Source organism: Pygocentrus nattereri, chromosome 1, assembly GCF_015220715.1.
Source record: "Pygocentrus nattereri isolate fPygNat1 chromosome 1, fPygNat1.pri, whole genome shotgun sequence".
NCBI classification, from domain to species: domain Eukaryota; kingdom Metazoa; phylum Chordata; class Actinopteri; order Characiformes; family Serrasalmidae; genus Pygocentrus; species Pygocentrus nattereri.
Genome location: NC_051211.1, coordinates 55,113,704 through 55,137,423, shown reverse-complemented (window position 1 = coordinate 55,137,423; position 23,720 = coordinate 55,113,704). Strand labels below are relative to the sequence as shown.

The following is a 23,720-nucleotide window of genomic DNA, read 5'->3' as shown; positions in this document are numbered from 1 at the left end:
CCTGTGGTTAAGGTGTAGCTTTTTAATAAGTTATTGTCACAAGGGGTTCTTTGCAACCATAGAATAACTGCATTTGGTTCCCTAAAGAACCTTTCTTAAACAGTTCAGGTGAAAGGCCGATCAAGGAACCAAAACCAGCTCTTCTGTTTTGTTTTCTGTGGCAGTTTTTAACCCTGCAGTTCTTGTAACACAGCTGGTTATTGATTGGAACAGTGGCAGAAATATAACTCGGGTTGGTCACCGTATAGAAAAGTGTAAATACTTAATGCGTAGAACCGCCCCTTTTCCTCCTTACTACTGGATATTCGGAATGATAATCAAGTAGTAGGAGTCAAGTAGTTCAATATTTTAGTCCTTCTTACATTTCCCATTGAATATATCGCTGTAGTCGGAAACAAAACCTCGTATCTCCATTTTTTTGTCGATTTTCAGTTTTTAACATAATTTGAAAATGTATGTTGGCCTTTATATTGTGTGCAAATTTAATGAAGGATGGACCAAAATAAATGGCCAAAAATGACTTGGAAAAAATTCTGGTTCCATTGACTTACATTGAAGGTAATGTATGTTTTTTCCTTCTCCTGTAAAGTTACCAATTTGGAGATAGGAGGTTTTCTTCCGACAGCAGCGACGTTCACATCACAGCACGTTTACAGCTGGACTTTTTACTTTTACGCTCTCGTGCAAACAAAATGGGCCAAACCAGATTTTAACCCTACACACTTAAAAAAATATATGGTTCTCCAATGGTCCTTTGGTAAAGGCTGTGGTTCTATATAGAACCGTGAACACTCAAAAAAAAACATTTACATGCCAAAATGGTTTTGGTGCTATGCAGAACCTTCTCCATCAGTCTGAATAACGATTTCACCATGTAGAGACTGATTTAAGCATGCAGATGGTTTATACAGAACTCATGGCTCTAAACAGAACCATTCCCTTTACTAAAGAACCCAGAGCGGTTTGGTGTGAAACGCTCCGTTCTAGATAAACTGACTGAGTCAGAGATGCTCACAGTGGTGGTGATGGGAACCAGACGTCCCTCTAAAAGCTCCTCACAGAAAGTTCCTACATGAACTGGTTCTGAATTCACTGCCTGATGACTGAGACGCTGTTTTATGAGAGTTTAGAGAACTTCAACTCCATTCATGGTGGAGGGAGACATGCAGGGCGCTGTGCGGCAAAATAGTCCCCAAAGAAAACTCATTATTCCAGATTTTCCACTATTTTCCATCATCAACATTCCATATAAGCTCAGCACCACTAAGTAGAGTCTCTACAACACCAAACCGCTCTGAATCGCTCTGTTTACATCTCAAACGCTCAATTATATGGGGAATTTTTTAAAGACTGGTGGAATTGCCCTTTAACTTTGCTGACATCCAAAGAACATGTTCTCATCTGCTTCTGGAGATTCAAACTGGCTGCGCATATTTACATAACTTGTATTTCTGCTTATTTGAATGACGTGTGGCGGGTGTTTTATTACCTTCTGCACTCAGTATTTCATTTATGACCACGGAGTCACGGAAGGGAAGGCAACAGCGCGTCTGGATGCTAAGCTCAGGCTCCAGGTTTAGAATAAATTAGTATATCATTGCTCTCCAAAAAAACTGTTTTGTGCATAATTAATTATTAGTATAGAGCTGTCCTCTACATGATGATTGGTCCAGCAGTGATGCTCCGAAATAGCTTTGAATTACATTACCTTACATTGAAAGTAAAGAGTGTTTTTGCCCTCGGCTGTTAAATTACCGCTTTGGAGATACTTGTTTTTGTTTGAACAGCGACAATTTTTTTGTATAAATGCAGACAGTAAGAGGACAGCACCCACTGTCGGCCTGCTGACGGCAAAGCTGGCGGCCTAAATTACTTATTTTTCCTTCTTTGTTTCGTTATCCTTTGTAAATTAGTTGAGTAAATAATTTTAACAGCAAAATCATAAAGATGGTTATACAGCTTTAGCCATCTAGCACTGCGTCAGCAGCACTTTATACACTATATTTACAAAGGTTTTCACTCCCCCATCCAAAACATTGAATTCAGGTGTTCCAGTCACTTCCGTGGCCACAGGTGTATAAAGCCGAGCCCCTCGGCCTGCAGACTGCTTCTACAGACATTAGTGAAAGAATGGGTCGCTCTCAGGAGCTCAGTGAATTCCAGCGTGGTGCCGTGATCGGACGCCACCTGTGCAGCAAGTCCAGTCATGAAATTTCCTCACTACTAAATATTCCACAGTCCACTGTCAGTGGGATTATAACAAAGTGGAAGCGATTGGGAACGACAGCAACTCAGCCACGAAGTGGTCGGCCACGTAAAATGACAGAGCGGTCAGTGGATGCTGAGGGGCATAGTGCACAGAGGTCACCGACTTTCTGCAGAGTCAATCACTACTGACCTCCAAACTTCATGTGGCCTTCAGATCAGCTCAAGAACAGCGTAGAGAGCTTCATGGAATGGGTTTCCATGGCCGAGCAGCTGCATCCAAGCCTTACATCACCAAGCGCAATGCAAAGCGTGGAATGCAGTGGTGTAAAGCGCCGCCACTGGACTCTAGAGCAGTGGAGACGTGTTCTCTGGAGTGACCAATCAGGCTTCTCCGTCTGGGAATCCGATGGACGAGTCTGGGTTTAGCGGTTGCCAGGAGACGGTACTTGTCTGACTGCATTGTGCTGAGTGTAAAGTTTGGTGGAGGGGGGATTATGATAGAACACCTTTGGGATGAATTAGAGTGGAGACTGTGAGCCAAGCCTTCTCGTCCAACATCAGTGTCTGACGTCACAAATGAGCTTCTGGAAGAACGGCCAAAAATTCCCACAAACACTCCTAACCCTTGTGGAAAGCCTTCCCAGAAGAGCTGAAGCTGTTATAGCTGCAAAGGGTGGGCCGACATCATATTAAACCCTATGGATTAAGAATGGGATGTCACTCAAGTTCATATGCGAGTGAAGCCAGATGACCGAATACTTTTGGAAATATAGTGTATGAGAAGTAGTCTTTAATTATTTTTCTTGCCGTTTGTAATATTTGTCCTAGTATGTTTTCCAAAATAAAACTAAAAGTAAAATAAAACTAGTTAGACCTTGTTTGCAAGACGGTAGTCTGGGTGGTCAGAGGGAGGACCAGCAGTGGCTTTTGGTCAGCAGCAGGCTGAACTTACCAAGCCAGCAGACCGATGTGTGCTCGCTGTCTGGGGTGATTATAGATTATTGCCTTTCATGTAACGATCAGAACCTACGTGGAGCTTCATCAGCTGCATCTCCTCTTCTGATTAGAGTAAACAAATCAGCCCCTAATTCTGTTTGACTTTCATCCATCATGTTTTTATGCTGAACAGCTTATATTTAAGGATTTTTTATATGGTGTATTAATTGATGTTTTGATACATTGTTAGATTTTAAGCTTTTAAAATGTGCCTTCAAAGCGCCCTGCACCCTAAAGATATTTGTATTTAAATGAATTTATTATCTAAGAAAAGTAGAACGTCTTGTTGATAATTGGACCAAAAATAAACAAACACAGACAAAAATGTTGGCATTTCTGTTTCCCTTCATATCATATCAATATCAATGGAATATCAATATCAAGTATCGGTTCACCCTGAATATTCTTACACCTTGATTCCATCAGAACATAAAGCACATTTATCCTTCGCTTTGGTCTTTAGAAGGTAAATGCGCTGTACATGAGATCAACAACTGATACTTTGTTTTAATTTCATTTTTCTTATTTTCATTTTAAAATCTTTTTTTTTTCATGTTTCAAATTTCTACTCTCCTTTAATTTGCTACACTGAGACTGACCGCAGGGTGTGAAAGGTGCTATAGAAGCAAACTTACCTACATTTTACATCATTTATAATGTTTTGCTTGTGCATTTAATACCAGGAGGTTCTCAAACTTTTCCACTTGTGTTTCTCCCACCAAACATATTACGATTATGATTTTATGAGGTGAAATAAGACCAACTGACTGTCCTTCTGTTCACTTTTACTCAGCAGTACTGCAAGGAGGTCAGTCTAGTACCTAGTACTCTCTGAGTTTGCAGCCATACACGTTTCCTTTGAGCATCAGTACATTTCAGATGAGCTTAAGCCCAGAGAAGTTGGCAGCATTTATGGCAGTGATGGACAAAGAACACAAACCATGTACTAAAGTCGAGACGCCCAAGGTGAAATATTCCTCCAGTAAAAGTAGAAGTTCCTCCCTTTAGACCTCCACTGGAGTAAAAGTACTAAAGTATTTCCCTTCAAATGTACTTAAGTATAAAGTAAAAGTACTAAAAGAGGAATTCTGGCTCTGATGTCCTGTTATCATTTTTATAACCAGACTGGCTTCATGAACTCATTTCAGGTGAAAGTCCTCCAGCGTCTCTCTTGGTAAACCAGTCTTTTAATAGAACGTCATTAATTAGTGACGCTGACGTCTATTAAAATGATCAGAAGCACAAAACACTGAAGGTAAACAGTTTCCATCAGGGAGAACCGAGTGGCTCTGAAATCACTTTTTACACACAAGCAAAGTTTCAGTTTCAGATTTATTTACAACTTAGTTCCAAGTTTAAGTTGAATAAAAACTGGCTTTAAACTCAGGATCACAGATGAGCTCCTTTACTATGTTGATCTGTAGGCGTCTGTTCATAAACATAAACCAGCCCAAACTCATTTACTATAAAATGAAATGGTGTTTGTAGAAATTCAGAAAAAAGCCGCGTCAGTCTCGACTGCATATGTGGACATATTTCTATATTGAGCTCTATTTACACAAAGTTAGGTTAGTTCATCATTTATGTTGAACAGACTCTCCCAAAGTTTTACGCTGCTGCGCTGACGTTGAACCGCGTGCTGCACTGGGTCGGTATGACCAACAGGTCAAAACCAGCTCTAAACAAAGTGACCGCTGGGCCCTGATTGGTGCTCTGGCTTTGCGCTTCTTTCGTTTTGACATGTGACGTTTTTATACACACAGAAACCAAAAGGAACGACAGATTTCTCAAAATGTAGGAGGAAAAAGTCGGATATTAGACTCTGAAATGTAGTGGAGTGAAAGGAAAAAGACGCCCAGAACGGAGAAACTTCAGTACAGATACACCAAAAATACTAAATCACAATCCTTCTAGAAGGTCGCGCTTGTGTAAAATAAAAAGGGAAACAGTAGATATTCTCGTTTCTACACACACAAAGAGTTTTTATTATAATAGATTCATATGGAGGATAATATAGTTTTTTTGGAATATCAGTGTATTCTACTGTGTAGTACACCAGGCTTTGGAATTAGGCACATTAAATCTGCAAGATTTTGAAAAATAAATATATTGATTATCATCAGGATATCAGACCAAAACAAAAAAGCTGAAAACTTCCTGTTTCTCCGGTCTCGGGACTGAGGACGTTCTATATTGTCGCTGTCCAAAGAAAAAGCAGTATCTACAAAATTTTAATGTATCATTTTTTTTTAATTTAAATTAAAACATTTTAAAGAGATTTTAATGTTGGTGATGTTGGTTCATTCATCATTACATTTTCACACGGCATAAAGGGCAGCTGCTGAACTGAAATTATGTGGAGAAATTTTTAAAAATGCAAAAAATGGAAATACTATTTTTTTATTTTTTAGTTGGACAGCGACGATATGCAAGAGTTAATCCTAAAGGAAATTAGTTGAGCTCAGGGGTGGACTGGATATACATATATATTTCAAAAACTGAGTAAAATGATTGATTATGACTATATATTGATTATATGCAGTAATAATTGATTAAAGTGTTTTTTTAACACATACATATATAAAATGACAGAGTGGTCAGCGGATGCTGAGGGGCATAGTGTGCAGAGGTCACCGACTTTCTGCAGAGTCAATCACTACAGACCTCCAAACTTCATGTGGCCTTCAGATCAGCTCAAGAACAGCGTAGAGAGCTTCATGGAATGGGTTTCCATGGCCGAGCAGCTGCATCCAAGCCTTACATCACCAAGCGCAATGCAAAGCGTGGAATGCAGTGGTGTAAAGCGCCGCCACTGGACTCTAGAGCAGTGGAGACGTGTTCTCTGGAGTGACCAATCACGCTTCTCCGTCTGGAAATCCGATGGATGAGTCTGGGTTTGGTGGTTGCCAGGAGACGGTACTTGTCTGACTGCATTGTGCTGAGTGTAAAGTTTGGTGGAGGGGGGATCATGGTGTGGGGGTGTTTTTCAGGAGTTGGGCTCGGCCCCTTAGTTCCAGTGAAAGGAACTCTTAAAGCTTCAGCACCAAGAGATTCTGGACAATTTCACGCTCCCAACTTTGTGGGAACAGTTTGGGGACGGCCCCTTCCTGTTCCAACATGACTGCCCACCAGTGCACAAAGCAGGTCCATAAAGACGTGGATGAGCCAGTTTGGTGTGGAAGAACTTGACTGGCCTGCACAGAGTCCTGACCTCAACCCCATAGAACACCTTTGGGATGAATTAGAGTGAGTATCATATTAAACTGTATGGATTATTAAATTCAGTGAACTAAGTTGGCGCGCTCTTCACTTCTGATTGGCTGTTGCTATGGATTCTGTGGTCACGTGACCAGCGCTACCTCAGAGCCGTTAACCCCAGCGGAGTTTTGCAGCGTGCAGGTTTTACTCGCTTTGTGGGACTCTGAGGTAGATCTCTCCGGCTTCAGTGGAGAAGATGAGCATAGAGATCCCCGCCGGGCTGGAGGACCTGCTGGTCCGCTTCACAGTGGAGGTGCTGCGGAATCAGCCCAGAGACCCGCTGGACTTCGCTGTGCAGTACTTCCAGCGGCTGAATCAGAATCAGAATCAGAATCGAGGCGGCGGTTCGTCTGAATCTCTGCCCTCTCCGACTGCTGCCCGGCCGGGGGCGGTGGTCAGTTTCACCGAGCCTGACGCTGAGAGGAGCGGAGAGGAGGACGAGGAGCTCGTCGGTGGGTAAAACAGAAAATATCCGCCTGATTAACGTACAGTGTTATATTAAAACGAGATCAGTTTAACCTAAACTTCCTATTCGCCAGCCTCTCGCTCCAATTTCCCGTTCCACCTTAAATGATGCAGCGTTTACTGTAACGCCTCAGGCGTTAGAATGGAGCTGCGCTCCGTTTAAGGTGGAACGGGACAGTTCGAGCGAGGACCTGCGAATAGGAAGCGAAGTTTTGTTGACTCATCGTTTTGTTTTTGAATTATAGCACCGGTGGCCATCAGATTCACCAGAAGAGTATCAGGTACGAGCATTTACGTCCCTATAAGCACTTAAATCAGTCGATGGTAACGTTAGCCGATGAAACGAAACCGAACGACTCCTCTAAACCTCGGCGAGTGATGAACCGATTCACAAGCGCGGAGGAATCGAAGTATAAGTAAATAAAAATAAACGTAAGTGTGATGAACAGACCCGGCTTCCATCCCTCGCGTTGTCTGGGCTGTGTGTATATCAGCATTTCAGAAAGATTATATTATCTCGAGATGAACACATGAAGCGCCCTTCCTGTCAGGTGTTCATGATTCACTGATTCATCGTTCAGGTAGGTCGACACTGAACTGAATCATGCTCGACTCTTAGGCACACTCTGTAAAAAAAAAAGGTTCTTTATGGGTTCTTTGGTCAAGTTAGTGGTTCTACTCAGAGCAATAGGAGTTATATATAGAACGACCTCATTCTTGTGTGGTTAAATAGTTCTTAAGATTAATGGGGAGCGTGTCGTATGTAATTCTTATGAAGAACCTCTGTTGGAAGTGGTTCTATATAGCACCCAAAGGTTCTTTGATTTTTACAATGTAGTGCACGGCACTTTTTAGTGTGATGGAGAACGATGTACAACACGTTCTCCATTAATCTGATATATTTCGCCATGCAGCGAACCATTTAAGCATGGAATTGTTTATATAGAGAACTCACGGTTCTAAATAGAACCTCTGCCTTTTCTACGAACCATCTTAAGTGTGTAGTTCTCAAACAGAAACACGTTCGTCTAGACCTGCAGTACGTTATCAAATACACTGCAGCAGCATCACTTAATAGCAGTTAAACCGGAGTGTGAGTAAAAGCTGGGCGATATGGCAAAAATCTGACATCGCGATACTTCAAGAAAAGTTCACGGTACACAATATGCGGCGATATTTATTCATATTATATATAATCATATTAAACCCAATGGATTAAGAATGGGACGTCACTCAAGTTCGTATGCGTGTGAAGCCAGACGAGCGAATACTTTTGGGAATATAATATAGTATCATAATTACCACAGTCATTTCATTAAAGCTTTGCTGGTTGTTTACTAAAACATTTTAGGCAGAAACAGCATTAGTAGAGCAGATGTGGGATTTTTCTGCCTAATATTGTGCTCATCATAACATTGGAAGAGGTAAAATGTCTCTTAAATAGTGCTCATAGTATTTAATGTATTAATCCCTGTGTGTGTGTGTATGTAGTATCTGCAGAAACCTACAATCCTGATGATGAAGACGAGGAACTCAGGGAGCCCAGGGTAAGAGTTCTGCACCGATGTCACTGTTGAGGGATTGTAATTTACCCCACACTGAGTCAAATATACGTCCAGTGCATTGAGTGTCACACTGTTGTGTGTCCGTTTTGATTTTCTTCAGATCGTCCACCCCAAAACAGACGAGCAGAGACAACGTCTACAGGAGGCCTGCAAACACATCCTCCTCTTCAAGAACTTGGACGCAGTGAGTGTCTGAGCAGGGATGCAGTGAGGAGGATGTTCTGTCAGACATTCAGAACAGATCTCTTAAATATTTAGACTCTTGAACGATATTCCACTTTATTAGAACGTTCCTGCCACGAAGACCCAACTTGTTGGTGTACAGTTGGCATAAGCCCTTCATCAGTGGTCAGTTTCTGACCACGGAGCCACTCCTGTCTGGATGTTTTCAGGTGGACGGTCCCCTGTCAACCCAGTCGTGACATGATTATGCCATTTGGCTGATGCTCTTATCCAGAGAGACGTGTAGTTTGATCATTTTACACAGGTAGGTGAGGGTGGTGTTAGGAGTCTTGCCCAAGGGCTCTTATTGGTATAGTGTAGGGTGTTTACCCAGGTGGGGAATCGAACCCCAGTCTACAGCGTAGAAGTCAGAGGTGTTATCCACTACACTAACCAACCAAAACCACTTGTGTACTCATACACACGATACACTCATACCAGCAACACACATACTACCACGTCAGTGTTGCTGCTGTGCTGACAGTGGACCATCACCCAGATAATATCTGGATAACAGCAGTCCTGTGGTCAGAAACAGACCAGTGATGAAAGATGCAGCAGAAATCCAGTTTCCAGTCCTGGATTTCTCAGTCATCAGGCAGTGAATCCATAACCATTTCATGTGAGGGAGGTTTTAGAGTTGGACGTCTGGTTCCTATCACCATCACCACTGTGAACAGTTCTGACTCGGTAAGTTTATCTAGAACGGAGCGTTTCACACCAAACCGCTCTGAACCTCTTCGTTCACATTCGTACCCACTTAATTATGCAGACAATTTGTGTTGTGTAGTGTATTTGAAATGGTGAAATTTCCCAGTTCCCAGGACTGGAAACTGGATTTGAGGTTCGGAATAAAGACGCCTCGCGATGGGATGGAGGTTGTTGGGGGGGGGTTCGGGGATGGGCAATAAAGCTGGACTGCAACATAAAGGCAACACAAAAGGGCCTTTGCATGATGCTGTAGAGAACCGCTCACTGGATGGTTCTAAAAAGAATCATTTTTGTAAATAAGATGAAAGTGTGAAGAACAATCTGTGAAAGTCTAGGGGTCTCATTACAAAATGAGATGTTCTTAAAAATTCTTAACACTCACAAATGACTTTTGAGGCCATCTCACAGTTTTATTTAGCAGAACCAAAAGTGGTTCCTCTATGCCATCGCTCAAAGAACCTTGCTTAATGAGTTTAACATGCTCACTCTGTTTTGCTTTAAAATCTCATAAATCTGTTGTGACAGCTGTGTCTCTGGTTCTTCTCGATGGTTCTAACAGGAGCAGATGTCTCAGGTTCTTGATGCCATGTTTGAGAGACGCGTGGAAGTGGGGGAGCTCATCATCGAGCAGGATGACGACGGGGATAATTTTTATGTGATTGAGAGGTTAGAACCGAGTTAGAACTATTCTTGTACACTATTACAAGTGAAAGTGCTAAAAGGGAAAAGTTCTTTTCAAGGAGCCCATGGAAGAACCGTACCTCAAACCTTTCTAACCCCACAGTAGGTCCTCATATGACTGCGGTATTGCGGTGATGCGATTATCGTCACAGATCTGTACTCACTATGGCTTAGATGAACGCACCGGAACGTCAAATTAGACGTTTCTCAGTGTTTCTATTGATGTTTTTATGATGATTCAACTCAGAAATCCAGTTCAAACCCTTCCTCAATCCGTAGAGCCGCCCTTTCCATTCCATCTGATCACGAGATCATACGAGACTCACATCCAGAGTTATGAGCCTGTGAAGAGGGGCTGAGATACACGTCATCTGCTTCTCACCGCGTGGAGCTGGTGGACTCGTGTGTCCGTCTACATTCTGTATGAAACTGACCGACGGACGCTCAGGAGATCTAAGGACTGACCGTCACATTGAACACATTTCGCGTCAATTCTCCTCGTACACAGACGCAAGTGGCGTGTAAAAAATTAGCAGTTGCTGAAGTTGCAGCAGAAAGTAGTGATGAGGAAAACATTTTATTCATACATTCCACGACTTTTGTGACTTTGGAAAACACATTTCAACTCCAAAACAATTCGGCCAACTGTGTTTTCACTAGCGATGTTAAACGTTTGTAAAACCAGATTTAATTTTTTCAGCTTTAGAGATACAGACAGACAGAGCAGTCACACAAACCCGGACAGTCATAATAGAAAGAGTGGTACAATATAAGAAGAAATAAATATATATATAAAAACATTTACAGGCAGATGTACAACTACACATAAAGAATAAGATCCATCCTGAGATAAAAAGGCAGTGAAATAGTGACTGTACAGAGAGGCGCAGGTAACAGCATATAATGACAATACTGAATAAAGATGTGGAGATATCGGCACCAAAATAAAGTGACTAGGTGTGGAGCGTCCAGATGTGCAAGACGTGTGATAAAATTCAGGGCTGAACTCTGAATTCTCTCTGTACCCAGAGCTCCAGGTCAGAAGGGCCTCATTACAGCGAAAGCTCAGTTCGTTAAACTCGTTAACGTGTTATGTCGTATTCAAGAGCCTTTAAAGGCGAATTTAAGAGCACATGTAAAAATCAAGAAAAAGCCCTCAGACCCCAGAAGGTTAATACTAATACGTTTACACATCACAGCAGTATAGTTCAGCTTTTAGCCTGAAACCTCTGGGAGTCCTGCTGTGCGTTCAGACTCAGCAGGTTTGGCTGGGTTAAGATGAGTCCTGCTGTGACTGCTGTGTTAGAGCGAGTGAGAATGCTTCTATCCGAACTCCGGTGCTCCAGATAAGGGGAGCAAGACACCCAGAGCAGAGCTTTAGAACCAACTCTAGTGTGGTACATTTGAAGTGTGAACGCAGTACACACCAAAGACAGAATGGAACCGGCGCCTCGTCTCTGCAGAACCTCTGTGGTTCGTGGAGAAGACGAGTTTCTCCTGTTTCATTATTTCTTCATATGCTCTGAATCAGTAATTATAGAACATGTAGTTTGGGTTTTAAAACGCCGCTTGAAGTCCTAAAAGTACTCCATATACACAATTAACTGCACACAGATTAGATTCTGCATTAATCCACTGTGGTCTGAGGCTGTTACAGGGGTTTCACCGGCTCTGCGTCGTCACCACGGTGCTGCAGGGAGTCTTGCGGCTTATTGTTCTAATATCACAAGATATAAACAAAACCAGCGAGTCCAGATTTGGAAAGTTTGATGGTCATCATCACAGTTACTATACATCATAAAACCCACCCGATCAGTTGTGCCCTTTCTCTTGTGTAACGTTTGGTTACATCGTTTAGTTCAGTGTTAAATGTGTCAGTGTGAACGCTAAGCAATCCAGAACTACAACGCAATGATGTACCATGCTCTACTTTGGTCTTGACCAATAGAACCCAACCACAAACTTAAGCGCACTCTAAAAAGCATTGCACAGCTCAGTAGCCTTTGGCCTCAAACCCTGAGTCAGTGTTAATGCGGAAATGTCCTCCTCTCTAGGGGGACATTCAGCATCTACATGAAGGTGGATGGTCTGGAGCGACTGGTGGGAACCTACAACAACCGCGGCAGCTTCGGCGAGCTGGCCCTGATGTACAACACGCAGAGAGCCGCAACCATCATCACCACCTCAGCTGGAGCTCTGTGGTGTCTGGTTAGTAAAACACTTCAACGTTGCTGCCGTGAGGTATCAGACAGCAGATAACAGAATTAATACAGGCTTTAGTATTGATTAATGAGGCACTGCTTTGCCTTCTTCTATCCTCGCCTCCTCATATGAGACAAGCATCTAAAGGGTGACAAAGTCTGAAAATATAACAATCACAATTCAGAAACAGCAGCTCCTTAACAATAATAATTACTTGTCTGACTGTATTGTGCCGAGTGTAAAGTTTGGTGGAGGGGGGATCATGGTGTGGGGGTGTTTTTCAGGAGTTGGGCTCGGCCCCTTAGTTCCAGTGAAAGGGGCTCTTAAAGCTTCAGCATCAAGAGATTTTGGATCAATTTCACGCTCCCAACTTTGTGGGAACAGTTTGGGGACGGCCCCTTCCTGTTCCAACATGACTGCACACCAGTGCACAAAGCAGGTCCATAAAGACGTGGATGAGCCAGTTTGGTGTGGAAGAACTCGACTGGCCTGCACAGAGTCCTGACCTCAACCCCATAGAACACCTTTGGGATGAATTAGAGTGGAGACTGTGAGCCAGGCCTTCTCGTCCAAAATCAGTGTCTGACCTCACAAATGTGCTTCTGGAAGAACGGTCAGAAATTCCCATAAACACTCCTAACCCTTGTGGAAAGCCTTCCCAGAAGAGCTGAAGCTGTTATAGCTGCAAAGGGTGAGCCGACATCATATTAAACCCTATGGATTAAGAACGGGACGTCACTCAATTTCATATGCATGTGAAGCCAGACGACCGAATACTTTTGGCAATATGGTGCAGTTATAATGCGGTGTTTAAAAATTTAAGATTAATAAAAATTTGACGAGTCACAATCAGATGCCCACCTCCTCATATCAAAAATAAAATTAAAAAGGGATTTTTTTGCCCTAAATGTGAATCAGATCTGATCTTTTCAAATCCGACCTGTGACCTGAATGTGACGCTCAGGTTGGAATTCATGTTCTTTTCGTCCACTGCGCTGTGCCGTCATTCAGCGTTGCCATGGCAACGGCGCCGAACAGACGTTAAAGCCTGTAAACTGTGGAAAAGCAGCTCGTCTCACCTTCTTCTCCTCCGTCTGGCTCTAATAATGAAGCTGAGAGCTGATCAGAGTTAATGATCTTCTCAGCGAAGCTCGTTCTGCTCGTTAGTTTGAGCTGATTCAGTCACGTGACGTCACCGAGTAGGAGGAGCTCATGAGGGTCACTTCAGGAGCTGGTTCATCACATTAATGACCGATCTGAGTCACTGACCTAAACAAGGGTGAACCGTCGAGTCAGCGAGACCGGATTCTGAGCAACGAGGCTCGTGATGTGAACGCAGGATTAAAGAGCAAATTTGTGTAATTATAAGAGGTTTCTAACCCTGTTGGACAGGGTGTGGGAACCTCTGCATTAATGCGTAAATCAAAAGCGTCTTGTAACGTTTGGTGCGGTTTTCTTGTGATTTAGGACAGAATGACTTTCCGAAGGATCATCGTCCGGAACAACGCCAAGAAGAGGAAGCTGTACGAGGCCTTTGTAGAGTCTGTTCCGCTGCTCGAATCCCTACAGGTCGGCTACAGTTTCTCTGGTACGCAGAACTGACCAGCTTGTGTCGCTGAAAGCAGCTCACAGGCTTTCTTCTGCTCTCTGTGCCCCTCAGTCGGTGGAGAGAATGAAGGTGGTGGATGTTCTGGGCTGCCAGACGTACAGTGATGGCGAGAGGATCATAGCGCAGGTGATTAAGGTTTTATTTGGAGTTTGTTTTTTATCCTCAGTGTTGATTAATTTAAACTAGGTCAGTCACAGTCAGCTAAAGCTTCGGCTGATTGATTGCCATGTAAATAATCGTGATTAATGTATGTTCTGTTTTGTTCACTGTGAAACTATTAAACTACACGCCTAAAGCGGCTGAGAATCTCGGTGCTTTGTAGCTCCAAGCCAATGACAGGAGCCACAGCTGTACATAACGAGACGCTGCGTTGTGGTCAGTCATTTTGGGGAGGTCAACATCGCTGCCCGACTACATTCAGAACCATTTCAGAGCGGCAGAATATCGCGCTCAGAAAGCGAAGGAGAGATAGGATTATATAACGGAGGGAATGCAGCGATCCACACTCTCATCTGCGTGACGGTTATATGCTTATATATATGGTGAACTGGGTAGTGTAGTTGTTTTTTTCTCTGGTTTTATATTAAGCACGTTTTATTTGATGGTCTATATGGGGGATTATTAACCTGATTTAGTAGTTATATTCATTTTTTTCAGGGATTCTCAATTCCGACTAAGTGGAAAGTTACAGCGTTCCTTAAAACCTCTTTAACTCCTTCTTTACTTCATAACGTTCATATTCCATAAGCTCCATTCAGAAGCTGGGCGTCGTGTGAGGCTGTAGCTCTTCTCTCCAGTCTAATAGACGGTGATGTCATTTTAAACCCTTATAATAAAAGAAGCTGAACTCAGTTTGTTTTTCTACTGAAAGTCGAGCCGTTTTTCCCCAAATCTGGGCTCTAAACTATAAACAGACGGCGTCTCTTCAGTGATCTGCTCTGGAAACATCACTTTTAGAAAACAACACAAAGAGCGGCGCAGATTTTTGGCTCTCAGCAGTGACACGTTCTGTTTATTTGAGGGAGATTTTACAAAAACCACCCACACTTTACGGCTGATTCATGCAGTTCCTGAATAATTTGCCTTGGGCTTGTAAATTCAGAGGGACAAACTGAAATATACCCTGGAAAATAACTGGTTACTTCATACAGATATGAACAACCACACCGTCTTACACGAAGCCCAAATTAGCTTCTAGTTTTTCCCGATCCATTTCAGCTGGATCAGGTGCAGCCTCAGGCACCGGAATGTAACCGCTGCGCTATTTAAGATGGGAAAATTGGAACAAGAAGCTTCCGAATGGGAAGTGTGTTTGTTTATAAGCAGATCTTGAACACTTCAATACGGCAGACGTGCAGACGCATTGCTTCAGATAGAACAACAGACAACACTGCACATTCTGCACATCTGGACGCTTTATTTCAGTACCGATATCTGCACATATTCATTCAGTGGGGTCGTTATACGCCGTTACCTGCGCCTCCCTGTACGGTCATTACTGCGCTGCCCTTTCTCTCAGGTTATTGATCTTACTGCAGAGTTTTGTATATAAATATTAATGGGTTTTTGTATATATTCTTTTTATATCACCCTTATTATTATTACTGTCATGTGTTGTGCGACTCATACTGGCTGTAGTATCTGTCTGTCTTTCTGTCTGTCTGTCTAAATATCTTTGTCTGTCTGTATCCTTCTGTCTGTCTGCCTATCTAAACATCTGTCCGTCAGTCTAAATATCTGTCTGTCTGTCTGTCTATCTATCCAAGTCTATCGCTATATCTGTCTGTCTGTCTAAATATCTGTCTGTCTGTCTATCTATCCAAGTCTATCGCTATATCTATCTGTCTGTCTGTCTGTCTGTCTGTCTGTCTATCCAAGTCTATCGCTATATCTATCTGTCTGTCTGTCTCCATCTGTTTGTCTATCTGTCCATGTCTATCAATGTATCTGTCTGTCTAAATATCTTTGTCTCTCTATCTGTCTGTTTGTCTAAATATCTTTGTCTATCCGTCTAAAACGTTTTTGTCTTCTGTCAGGGCGACAGTGCTGACTGCTTCTACATTGTTGAATCGGGGCAAGTGCGAATAGTCCTGAATAAGAAGGGGGTGAGTCTCCATCCGTGTTAAATCACATCCACCCCGTTTCTCTCCTCCACGTGGGAAACTGTCTGCTTTATTACTGTTGATGATGGTCGCAGCACATTTAAACAGATTCTACACTCAAACGAACGAAGCACTGCTTCATGGGAGTGGCTTTCTTCCTGGGCTCTTTGTCGTTCTCAGGTGCGCGGCACCGTCTTGACGCGTCGCTGACGTGGCTGAAGTTGGTGCTCATGGGAGCAAAACGCCCAGCCTTATTATTCAAGTCTTAGTGTCAGTTCTGGAACATCAGCATGTGATCAAACATTATTCAGCACCATTTTTGCATGTTGCATTGTGTTCTGGAAAGAATATGTGAGATGCAGGACCGTCAAACTCATACAGTCACGACAGTCCAGAGAATTCAGCCCTTGTTTGCTTATTTTAAAATAATAATAATAATAATAATAATAATAATAATAATAATAATAAGTTCAATTTATATAGCGCCTTTCACAAACCCAAAGATGCTTTACATTAAAAAAAATCAAATCAAATCAAATCAAATCAAATCATACTACAGAGAGGGGAAAAAAGGAAGGTTTTTAACAGGGATTTGAAGGAAGACAGAGAAGAGCAATTCCGAATAGTAGAAGGTAGAGAATTCCAGATTTTGGGGGGTGGGGGGGTTGCAGCACAGTAGAAAGACTAGTTGAGGGAACTGTGAGGAGTCCAGCATTAGAAGATCGGTTAAAGGATCGTCTGCTGTGACTGTAGCTCTGTATGTGATGCCTTTAAATTACTGTGACATTCTCCCCACGTTTTCACTCATTCCCTTCTCAGGCCGAGACCGAAATCGCCGTGTGCTCCAGAGGGCAGTATTTCGGGGAGCTGGCTCTGATCACCAACAAGCCTCGGGCTGCTTCCGCATACGCCGTTGGAACCGTGAAGTGTTTAGGTACGAACGAGCCTGAGATGATGAAATGTTTTCTCTACAGTTCTTCAAAACCAACTTTAGGGAAGCTCACTGTGTAGATACACATAACATGACGCTGTAGGACATCCATGGATTTCTTCTATTCCCAGTGGCAGTTTCCAGCAGTTCCTCTAGAACGGGCTAAACGTCCGTGTAACGCTTTTCACAGAGAGTAATTACGATGCCTTCGAACTCAAAGGCACAGGAACGTTATGTGCTGTCAGAGTCACCACAGCTCTCGAAAGCTTCAAACCATGTTGGAAAATAAATGCCACGAACACAAAGGCAAACACAGACCAGAACATCAGTGTCCGAGGAAGACGAGGCCAAGAGAGCATGAAATATTCGTTCACTCCTTCCGTTGTGTGATAAAACATAATAGATGCCTGATCTTCTCCCCGGTGTGGACCAGAGGAGGATGGGTTTACCTTTTGAGTCTTGGTTCCTCTCGGTGTTTCTTCCTCTTTAATCTTAGGGAGTTTTTCCTTGCCACTGTTGCCATTAGCAACGCAGACCTGGGTAGTTCGTGCTTTAGAAATAAACTTCGACTATTTTAGTCGACCTACGAAATACTGTGGCAGCAAAACCAATTACGGTCCTCAGAGTGAATGCATCTTAGCCAGCTGAGTCTTCTAGCTTCATTTACAATCCCTAACCTGCCTTCCACAAAACAGCAGGGACCAGCGATGCAGGACCGTCCTGCTGTCTCTGCTGCACCGTTTTAAACCGTAACCCACGCAGAGTGGTCCGGTTTCCCGACCGACTGGCCTGGCTGTACCTCTGTTCACACTTCTAACACAGAGCCCTTCCGATTTCACTGCTGTGTAGATTATAATCTTCAGTGCTTTTATTTTATTTATTTATTTATTTATTTTTAAATTCCCAGGCCAAAATTCCTTGGCCACACACCACCCCCCCCCCCCTTTTCCAGGGGACATATTATTATTTCTTTTTCACTTTGTTATTAGAGTCACACCTCATCATTTATTAATGATCAACCACCCAACACCCCTCCAAACACCACCCCCCCCCTGCTTTGAGCAAAACAAAACAACAGACTAAAAAGAAGTAAAGAGAGAGGATGAAATAATAATAGTAATAAGAAGACTGATAACAACACTTAACAATGGACAAACTGGACATACAGGACAGACAAACACAAACACTTAAAGCAAAAAGCAGCAACGCCCCCTTTTGTAATCATAACATGGGTAGTTATCAAATCCTATGTAGGGGTTTAAACCCTTTCCTGCTGAGTTTGGAGAGAGAAATCGTAAAAAATGTGACCAGGTTTCCTTGAACGAGTTTGTGTTGTTTTTGAAGTTTGCTCTCTCCAGGTTACAGTGACCTGTGAGGAGGTGAAGCCAAAGCTTTATTGAAATGTTGGTTCTGTCCTTCCAGTTCAGCTTTTTTAGCAATGGTAAGTGACAGGAATATAAAGGGTTTGAGGTGATTGGGTGCTTTTATAATTCCTCAGCTCCTCTTCACCTTCAGAAAAAAGGTAGTTGATGATGTCGGCATAAGTGGCGTTTTGGCCAATCGTCAACCCAGACTTGGGCGGGTTTAACAGACTAGGTGACACCACTCACAGTTGCTGTTAAACGTTCTTGTCCATGATGGTCGCGACACAACCGCCATCCTCTTGTATCCCAAAAGCAAAACCTCACCAGCTACACGGTTTATGTTTAATAACTGGTTTAAAGGCTGGAGGTCAGCGAACCAGCCCTGTGACCAGAAGGTCGCCAGTTCGATCCCCAGAGCCGACAGCACATGACTGAGGTGTCCTCGAGCAAGACACCTAACCCCCAACTGCTCCCCGGGTGCTGCGGATTGGGCTGCCCACCGCTCTGGGCGAGTGTACTCACTGCCCCCTAGTGTGTGTGTTCACTAGTGTGTGTGTGGTGTTTCACTGCACTGATGGGTTAAACGCGGAGGTGAAATTTCCCCGCTAGGGTCACTTAACGTTAAATCTCAGCCTTGAAGCTAATCCGTACGCTATTGGCTGTCAACAACAAACGCATACCGGAAGTCGGGCCAGCTCTCATTCCAAAGACGTAATGGTAAATGTTGTTGTCTAGGAAAACCGTGGATAAGACCAGTTTCATGGAACAGATAGATCCAGTTCTAAAATCTGATTGGTTGAATTCTAAATTAGTGCATTCATTTCTGAAAAAACCTTGTGCTGTTAAAGGAGTAATATTTGATGGCAATGCTGCTTACATGGAGCTCAGAGTGAAGGAAGAACCTGGTTCTGTTGGGCCTCTTATTTTCTTAGCTAGAACTGGGCTGATCAGCCTAAACACCCCCCCCACCTTTATTATTATTATAGGCATGGAATTGAATGCTTACTGTAAAACAGCAATAAGCAAAAGGGAACAAATCACTTGGTCTTAAAAGCTCTAAATGACCACGTTTCAGTGAATTAGCTCGTATTAAACTCAGTCTGAATCTCATGACTCTCTCCTTCATCTATAATGTGCTGTGCGCGATATGAAATGCTGGCTTCTGCACCAAAACGCTGCGTTATATGTCCAGTATGGATGGGGCTGAATCCCACATGACTCTGAGCGCTGTGTTATTCACTGGTTGTTTGCAGAAGCCAGTGTTTTAATTGCTTCATAGTGCAGTATGTAGGTAGCAGGGAGCACCTTAACTCAAACACGTTCCACTCAAAACGTACAAAGCCGTCACGTACGAGTTACTCATTTTTATTTCAGGAGGTTTTCAGAGAAGATCCCTTCCCAGGCGTGTAGTAGAGCCTGCGGTTTCGTTTCGCCCGTTTACGTTTTCTCTTCTTTGCTGGTGAAAATTCACCCTCCCTCGCTTTTCTTGTGCCAAGTAATACGTTTGTCAGAATTTGGCTTCGGAAACTTCTCACGACACAAAAAAGGCCAGCTGAAGATACAGCGCCACCAAATTCAAGCCGCCGTTCCAGTGTAAACGCGTGGAAAGCGCCCTCTAGAGGCAGAGACTGGTTTGGCGGCCTGTCTTGAAGAGAAGCTGCTCCCTGTGTAGATAAGAAGCCTCGTTCTAAGATAACGACAACACAACGATTCAGCGGTACAGGTCATTATACACTAATGAGCACATGGAAAATGGAACAGTAACAAAGCCATTTCTGCTAATAGATCCTCCCAAATCTCCCACACTGCATGTTTAACAGATAAAGTTTTGGCGTTTTGGAGATTTCTTTTTGTTTGTTTGTGGACAACCTTGGTGTGGTAGCGTAGGTCTTCACTCTGGCTGTGTTCAGACGGTCAGCCCAAATCTGATTTCCGTCACATCCAGATTGTTTTTTGATCGTCTGAACAGCAAAATACGCAAATCAGATCTAAACCACATTCAGAGGTGGTTTGAAATCTAACCTTAATCAGATTTTTACAGATGTGTCTCTGTCTCCGGACGCTCCGGACGCTCCGGACGCTCCGGACGCTCAAATCGGATTTCAAAGTGTCTTTTTATTTTTACTCGCAACACGACAAAACGGCGACGGTGTGAAATCCAGAGTGATGAAGTGCTGGGATTCAGGAAGAGCTCCAAAGACTCGTGACGATGAAGAGAGCTCTGAAGAGTGTGGAGGGGAGACGATGCTCCTCCGTCCCTCCTGCATCCGCGTTTGAAATCCACGTCGCCAGCGGAGCTACTTAGTTACTGACGCCTACCATCGTTACCACGGCAACCCAGACAGGTAGACAGGTGACGTCCGGACGCACAAATCAGATCCGATCACCTGCAGGACAGTCGCCTTGAAAGATCTGAGAGACAACCCCGATTCGCCTGCGGTCTGAACAGCTTCCGTCCTCATGTTCTTGTATCTAATGGTTTCTCTCTTAACTCCCAGTGATGGACGTGCAGGCGTTCGAGAGGCTGCTGGGTCCCTGTAAAGACATCATGAAGAGGAACATCGCCAACTACGAGGAGCAGCTGGCCAGGCTGTTTGAACGGGATGTGGACGGACACACGGAAACCGCAGGTCCTCGTCCGGGCACTTCAGAGGTCCTTCGTTAATTTATTACAGATTCTGGAGTTTTTCAACTTCAAATTTGAGGCCTGAACTGCTTTGTAGAGTATTTTGTTTTATATTTATAATGTTGGAGTTAAAACTCAAGCCAAAGAATTTAAAACTTCCATTTCTGTATGAAGAAGACTTGTTATAACTAGTATTTGTTTTGGCTACATCCGTTAACATTTCCTCCCCCATTCAGGAATGTTTGTACAGTGCTGAGCCTTTTTTATTGAAAGTTCATGTTCTGGTGGGAACGTTAAAAAGTTTGGACTCCTACAAGCAAAACACGAACGCCCAGATGACCTCACGACCTCAGTCGCTGCCTTTTAGATCACCTGAGCCGTTCTGTCGGGTTTATTTCCTCCGTTTTGTTTTGACTGCATTCTGCCAACCGTACTTCCATGTTCTGCAATTTTATTCAAATGATTGTTTTGTCAGCGCCGTAAAGTCAAAGGCTGACATCATGAGAGCAAATATGCAAATTGCACTGACTTGCAGTTCACAGGTATTGCAGTACAAGCCAGATCTGCTGTCAGTATTAAAGGGCTCATGTTGTGGAAGACCATGGATTCTTTTCTTATTTATTTATTTATTTATTTATTTATTTATTTATTTAAAGTATGTGAATTTAATGTAGTATTCAAACACTGCGCAACGTTTACAGCATACATTTCAGTCCAAATGCAGCATTTAAGCTGCAAAAACAGCCGTTTTGTGATGTCACAACAAACGACACATTTACACACATCTGCACGTTCAGCTTACAGAAACACAGCTTCACGCTGATGTTATAAGGAGTGTTGCAACCCAGGCTGCTTTCAAACTGAGGCCCAGTGCAAAGCAGCCAATCAGAACAGAGCTCAGGACTCAGTTACATACATCAGTCTTAAAGGTGCAGTAACGCAACAACCTGTTTAGTGCTGAGGGATAAAGAGTGGGTGCTTTTGGTGAATAAACACAAGTGGGGAAAATGTAGAAAAGTTCTTTAAGTAAATATGTAGGTTTAATCTGTTGTGTGAAACTCTTCATTGCCTTGTCAGCAGAGGTGGACGAAGTACACAAACCATGTACCTGAGTTAAAGTCGAGACCCCCAAGGTAAAATATTCCTCCAGTAAAAGTAGAAGTTCCTCCCTTTAGACCTCCACTTGAGTAAAAGTACTAAAGTATTTCCCTTCAAATGTACTTAAGTATAAAGTAAAAGTACTAAAAGAGTAATTCTGGCTCTGATGTCCTGTTATCATTTTTATAACCAGACTGGCTTCATGAACTCATTTCAGGTGAAAGTCCTCCAGCGTCTCTCTTGGTAAACCAGTCTTTTAATAGAACGTCATTAATTAGTGACGCTGACGTCTATTAAAATGATCAGAAGCACAAAACACTGAAGGTAAACAGTTTCCATCAGGGAGAACCGAGTGGCTCTGAAATCACTTTTTACACACAAGCAAAGTTTCAGTTTCAGATTTATTTACAACTTAGTTCCAAGTTTAAGTTGAATAAAAACTGGCTTTAAACTCAGGATCACAGATGAGCTCCTTTACTATGTTGATCTGTAGGCGTCTGTTCATAAACATAAACCAGCCCAAACTCATTTACTATAAAATGAAATGGTGTTTGTAGAAATTCAGAAAAAAGCCGCGTCAGTCTCGACTGCATATGTGGACATATTTCTATATTGAGCTCTATTTACACAAAGTTAGGTTAGTTCATCATTTATGTTGAACAGACTCTCCCAAAGTTTTACGCTGCTGCGCTGACGTTGAACCGCGTGCTGCACTGGGTCGGTATGACCAACAGGTCAAAACCAGCTCTAAACAAAGTGACCGCTGGGCCCTGATTGGTGCTCTGGCTTTGCTCTTCTTTCGTTTTGACATGTGACGTTTTTATACACTCAGAAACCAAAAGGAACGACAGATTTCTCAAAATGTAGGAGGAAAAAGTCGGATATTAGACTCTGAAATGTAGTGGAGTGAAAGGAAAAAGACGCCCAGAACGGAGAAACTTCAGTACAGATACACCAAAAATACTAAAGTACAGAAACTCATTACATTTACTCAGTTACTCAGTTACTCTGTTACTCAGTTACTGTCCACCACTGCTCGTCCCTTTCACAAGTCTTGAATCCTCGAGTCCACATCCAGGACTGATTCTGGCCTCGTTCATTATCACTGGTTTGCTTTCACACACAAGAACTCCATCCAAACTGGATTGATTGTGCAATTCTGTACATCGCTTTTCTGCATACAGATCTGCAGGACGGTCAGCAGCTTCTTCATCAGTTTGCTGTTTTTTATTATTTTCCTTGGATACAAACACTGAAGTGGTCAAGAGCAGCTCCTTCTGTCCCCAGCTCTGGTCTTGGAGGGCCGGTGTCCAGCACAGTTTGGAGGTTTCCCCCTAAAAGACACCCACTAAATCTGGCAATTAACAGATAAGTGTAATCAGGCGGGTTGGAGCAGATACATCACCAAACTGTGCTGGACACCTGTGGTGTGCTGGACTTGTTTGAGCCCAGCGTGGTCTAAAGAACCGATCTGAAGTTGGTGGTCTGGGGAACTGTTGGTGTGGCCCACTGTGCATATGGAAGCTACCCGCCCCCGTTGCCGCGTGGGGAGCGGTGTGTTTGGTTCATTCTGTATCATGACGGCTTCAGCTTATCACATCACTTCACCTTTTGGAGTGTGGTGATGCCGGAGAGGACGGCTGTGGACGGAAAGAGCTGCTCTTCGCTGCTTCCGTGTTTGT

General features: G+C 43.2%; 1 protein-coding gene across 1 annotated transcript; it reads left to right on the top strand.

Moving 5' to 3' along the window:
* The first annotated feature begins 6,624 nt into the window (after positions 1-6,624).
* LOC108414582 (cAMP-dependent protein kinase type II-beta regulatory subunit-like) lies at positions 6,625-21,539 on the top strand. Its single transcript, XM_017687467.2, has 11 exons — positions 6,625-6,914; positions 7,173-7,208; positions 8,419-8,474; positions 8,593-8,676; positions 9,985-10,091; positions 12,161-12,314; positions 13,776-13,877; positions 13,969-14,043; positions 15,954-16,022; positions 16,839-16,953; positions 20,813-21,539. The coding sequence occupies exons 1-11, from the start codon at positions 6,659-6,661 to the stop codon at positions 20,977-20,979; spliced, it is 1,221 nt and encodes a 406-aa protein (XP_017542956.2). The 5' UTR covers positions 6,625-6,658; the 3' UTR covers positions 20,980-21,539.
* Positions 21,540-23,720: the final 2,181 nt, after the last annotated feature.

What these genes read in the sequence shown, in the direction of transcription:
- LOC108414582 (XM_017687467.2), top strand. Translation starts at nt 6,659, where the DNA reads ATGAGCATAGAGATCCCCGCCGGGCTGGAGGACCTGCTGGTCCGCTTC. An exon ending in GGAGGACGAGGAGCTCGTCG is followed by an intron (nt 6,915 to 7,172) that starts GTGGGTAAAACA and finishes TTTGAATTATAG; the next exon opens with CACCGGTGGCCATCAGATTC. An exon ending in GCGAGAGGATCATAGCGCAG is followed by an intron (nt 14,044 to 15,953) that starts GTGATTAAGGTT and finishes GTCTTCTGTCAG; the next exon opens with GGCGACAGTGCTGACTGCTT.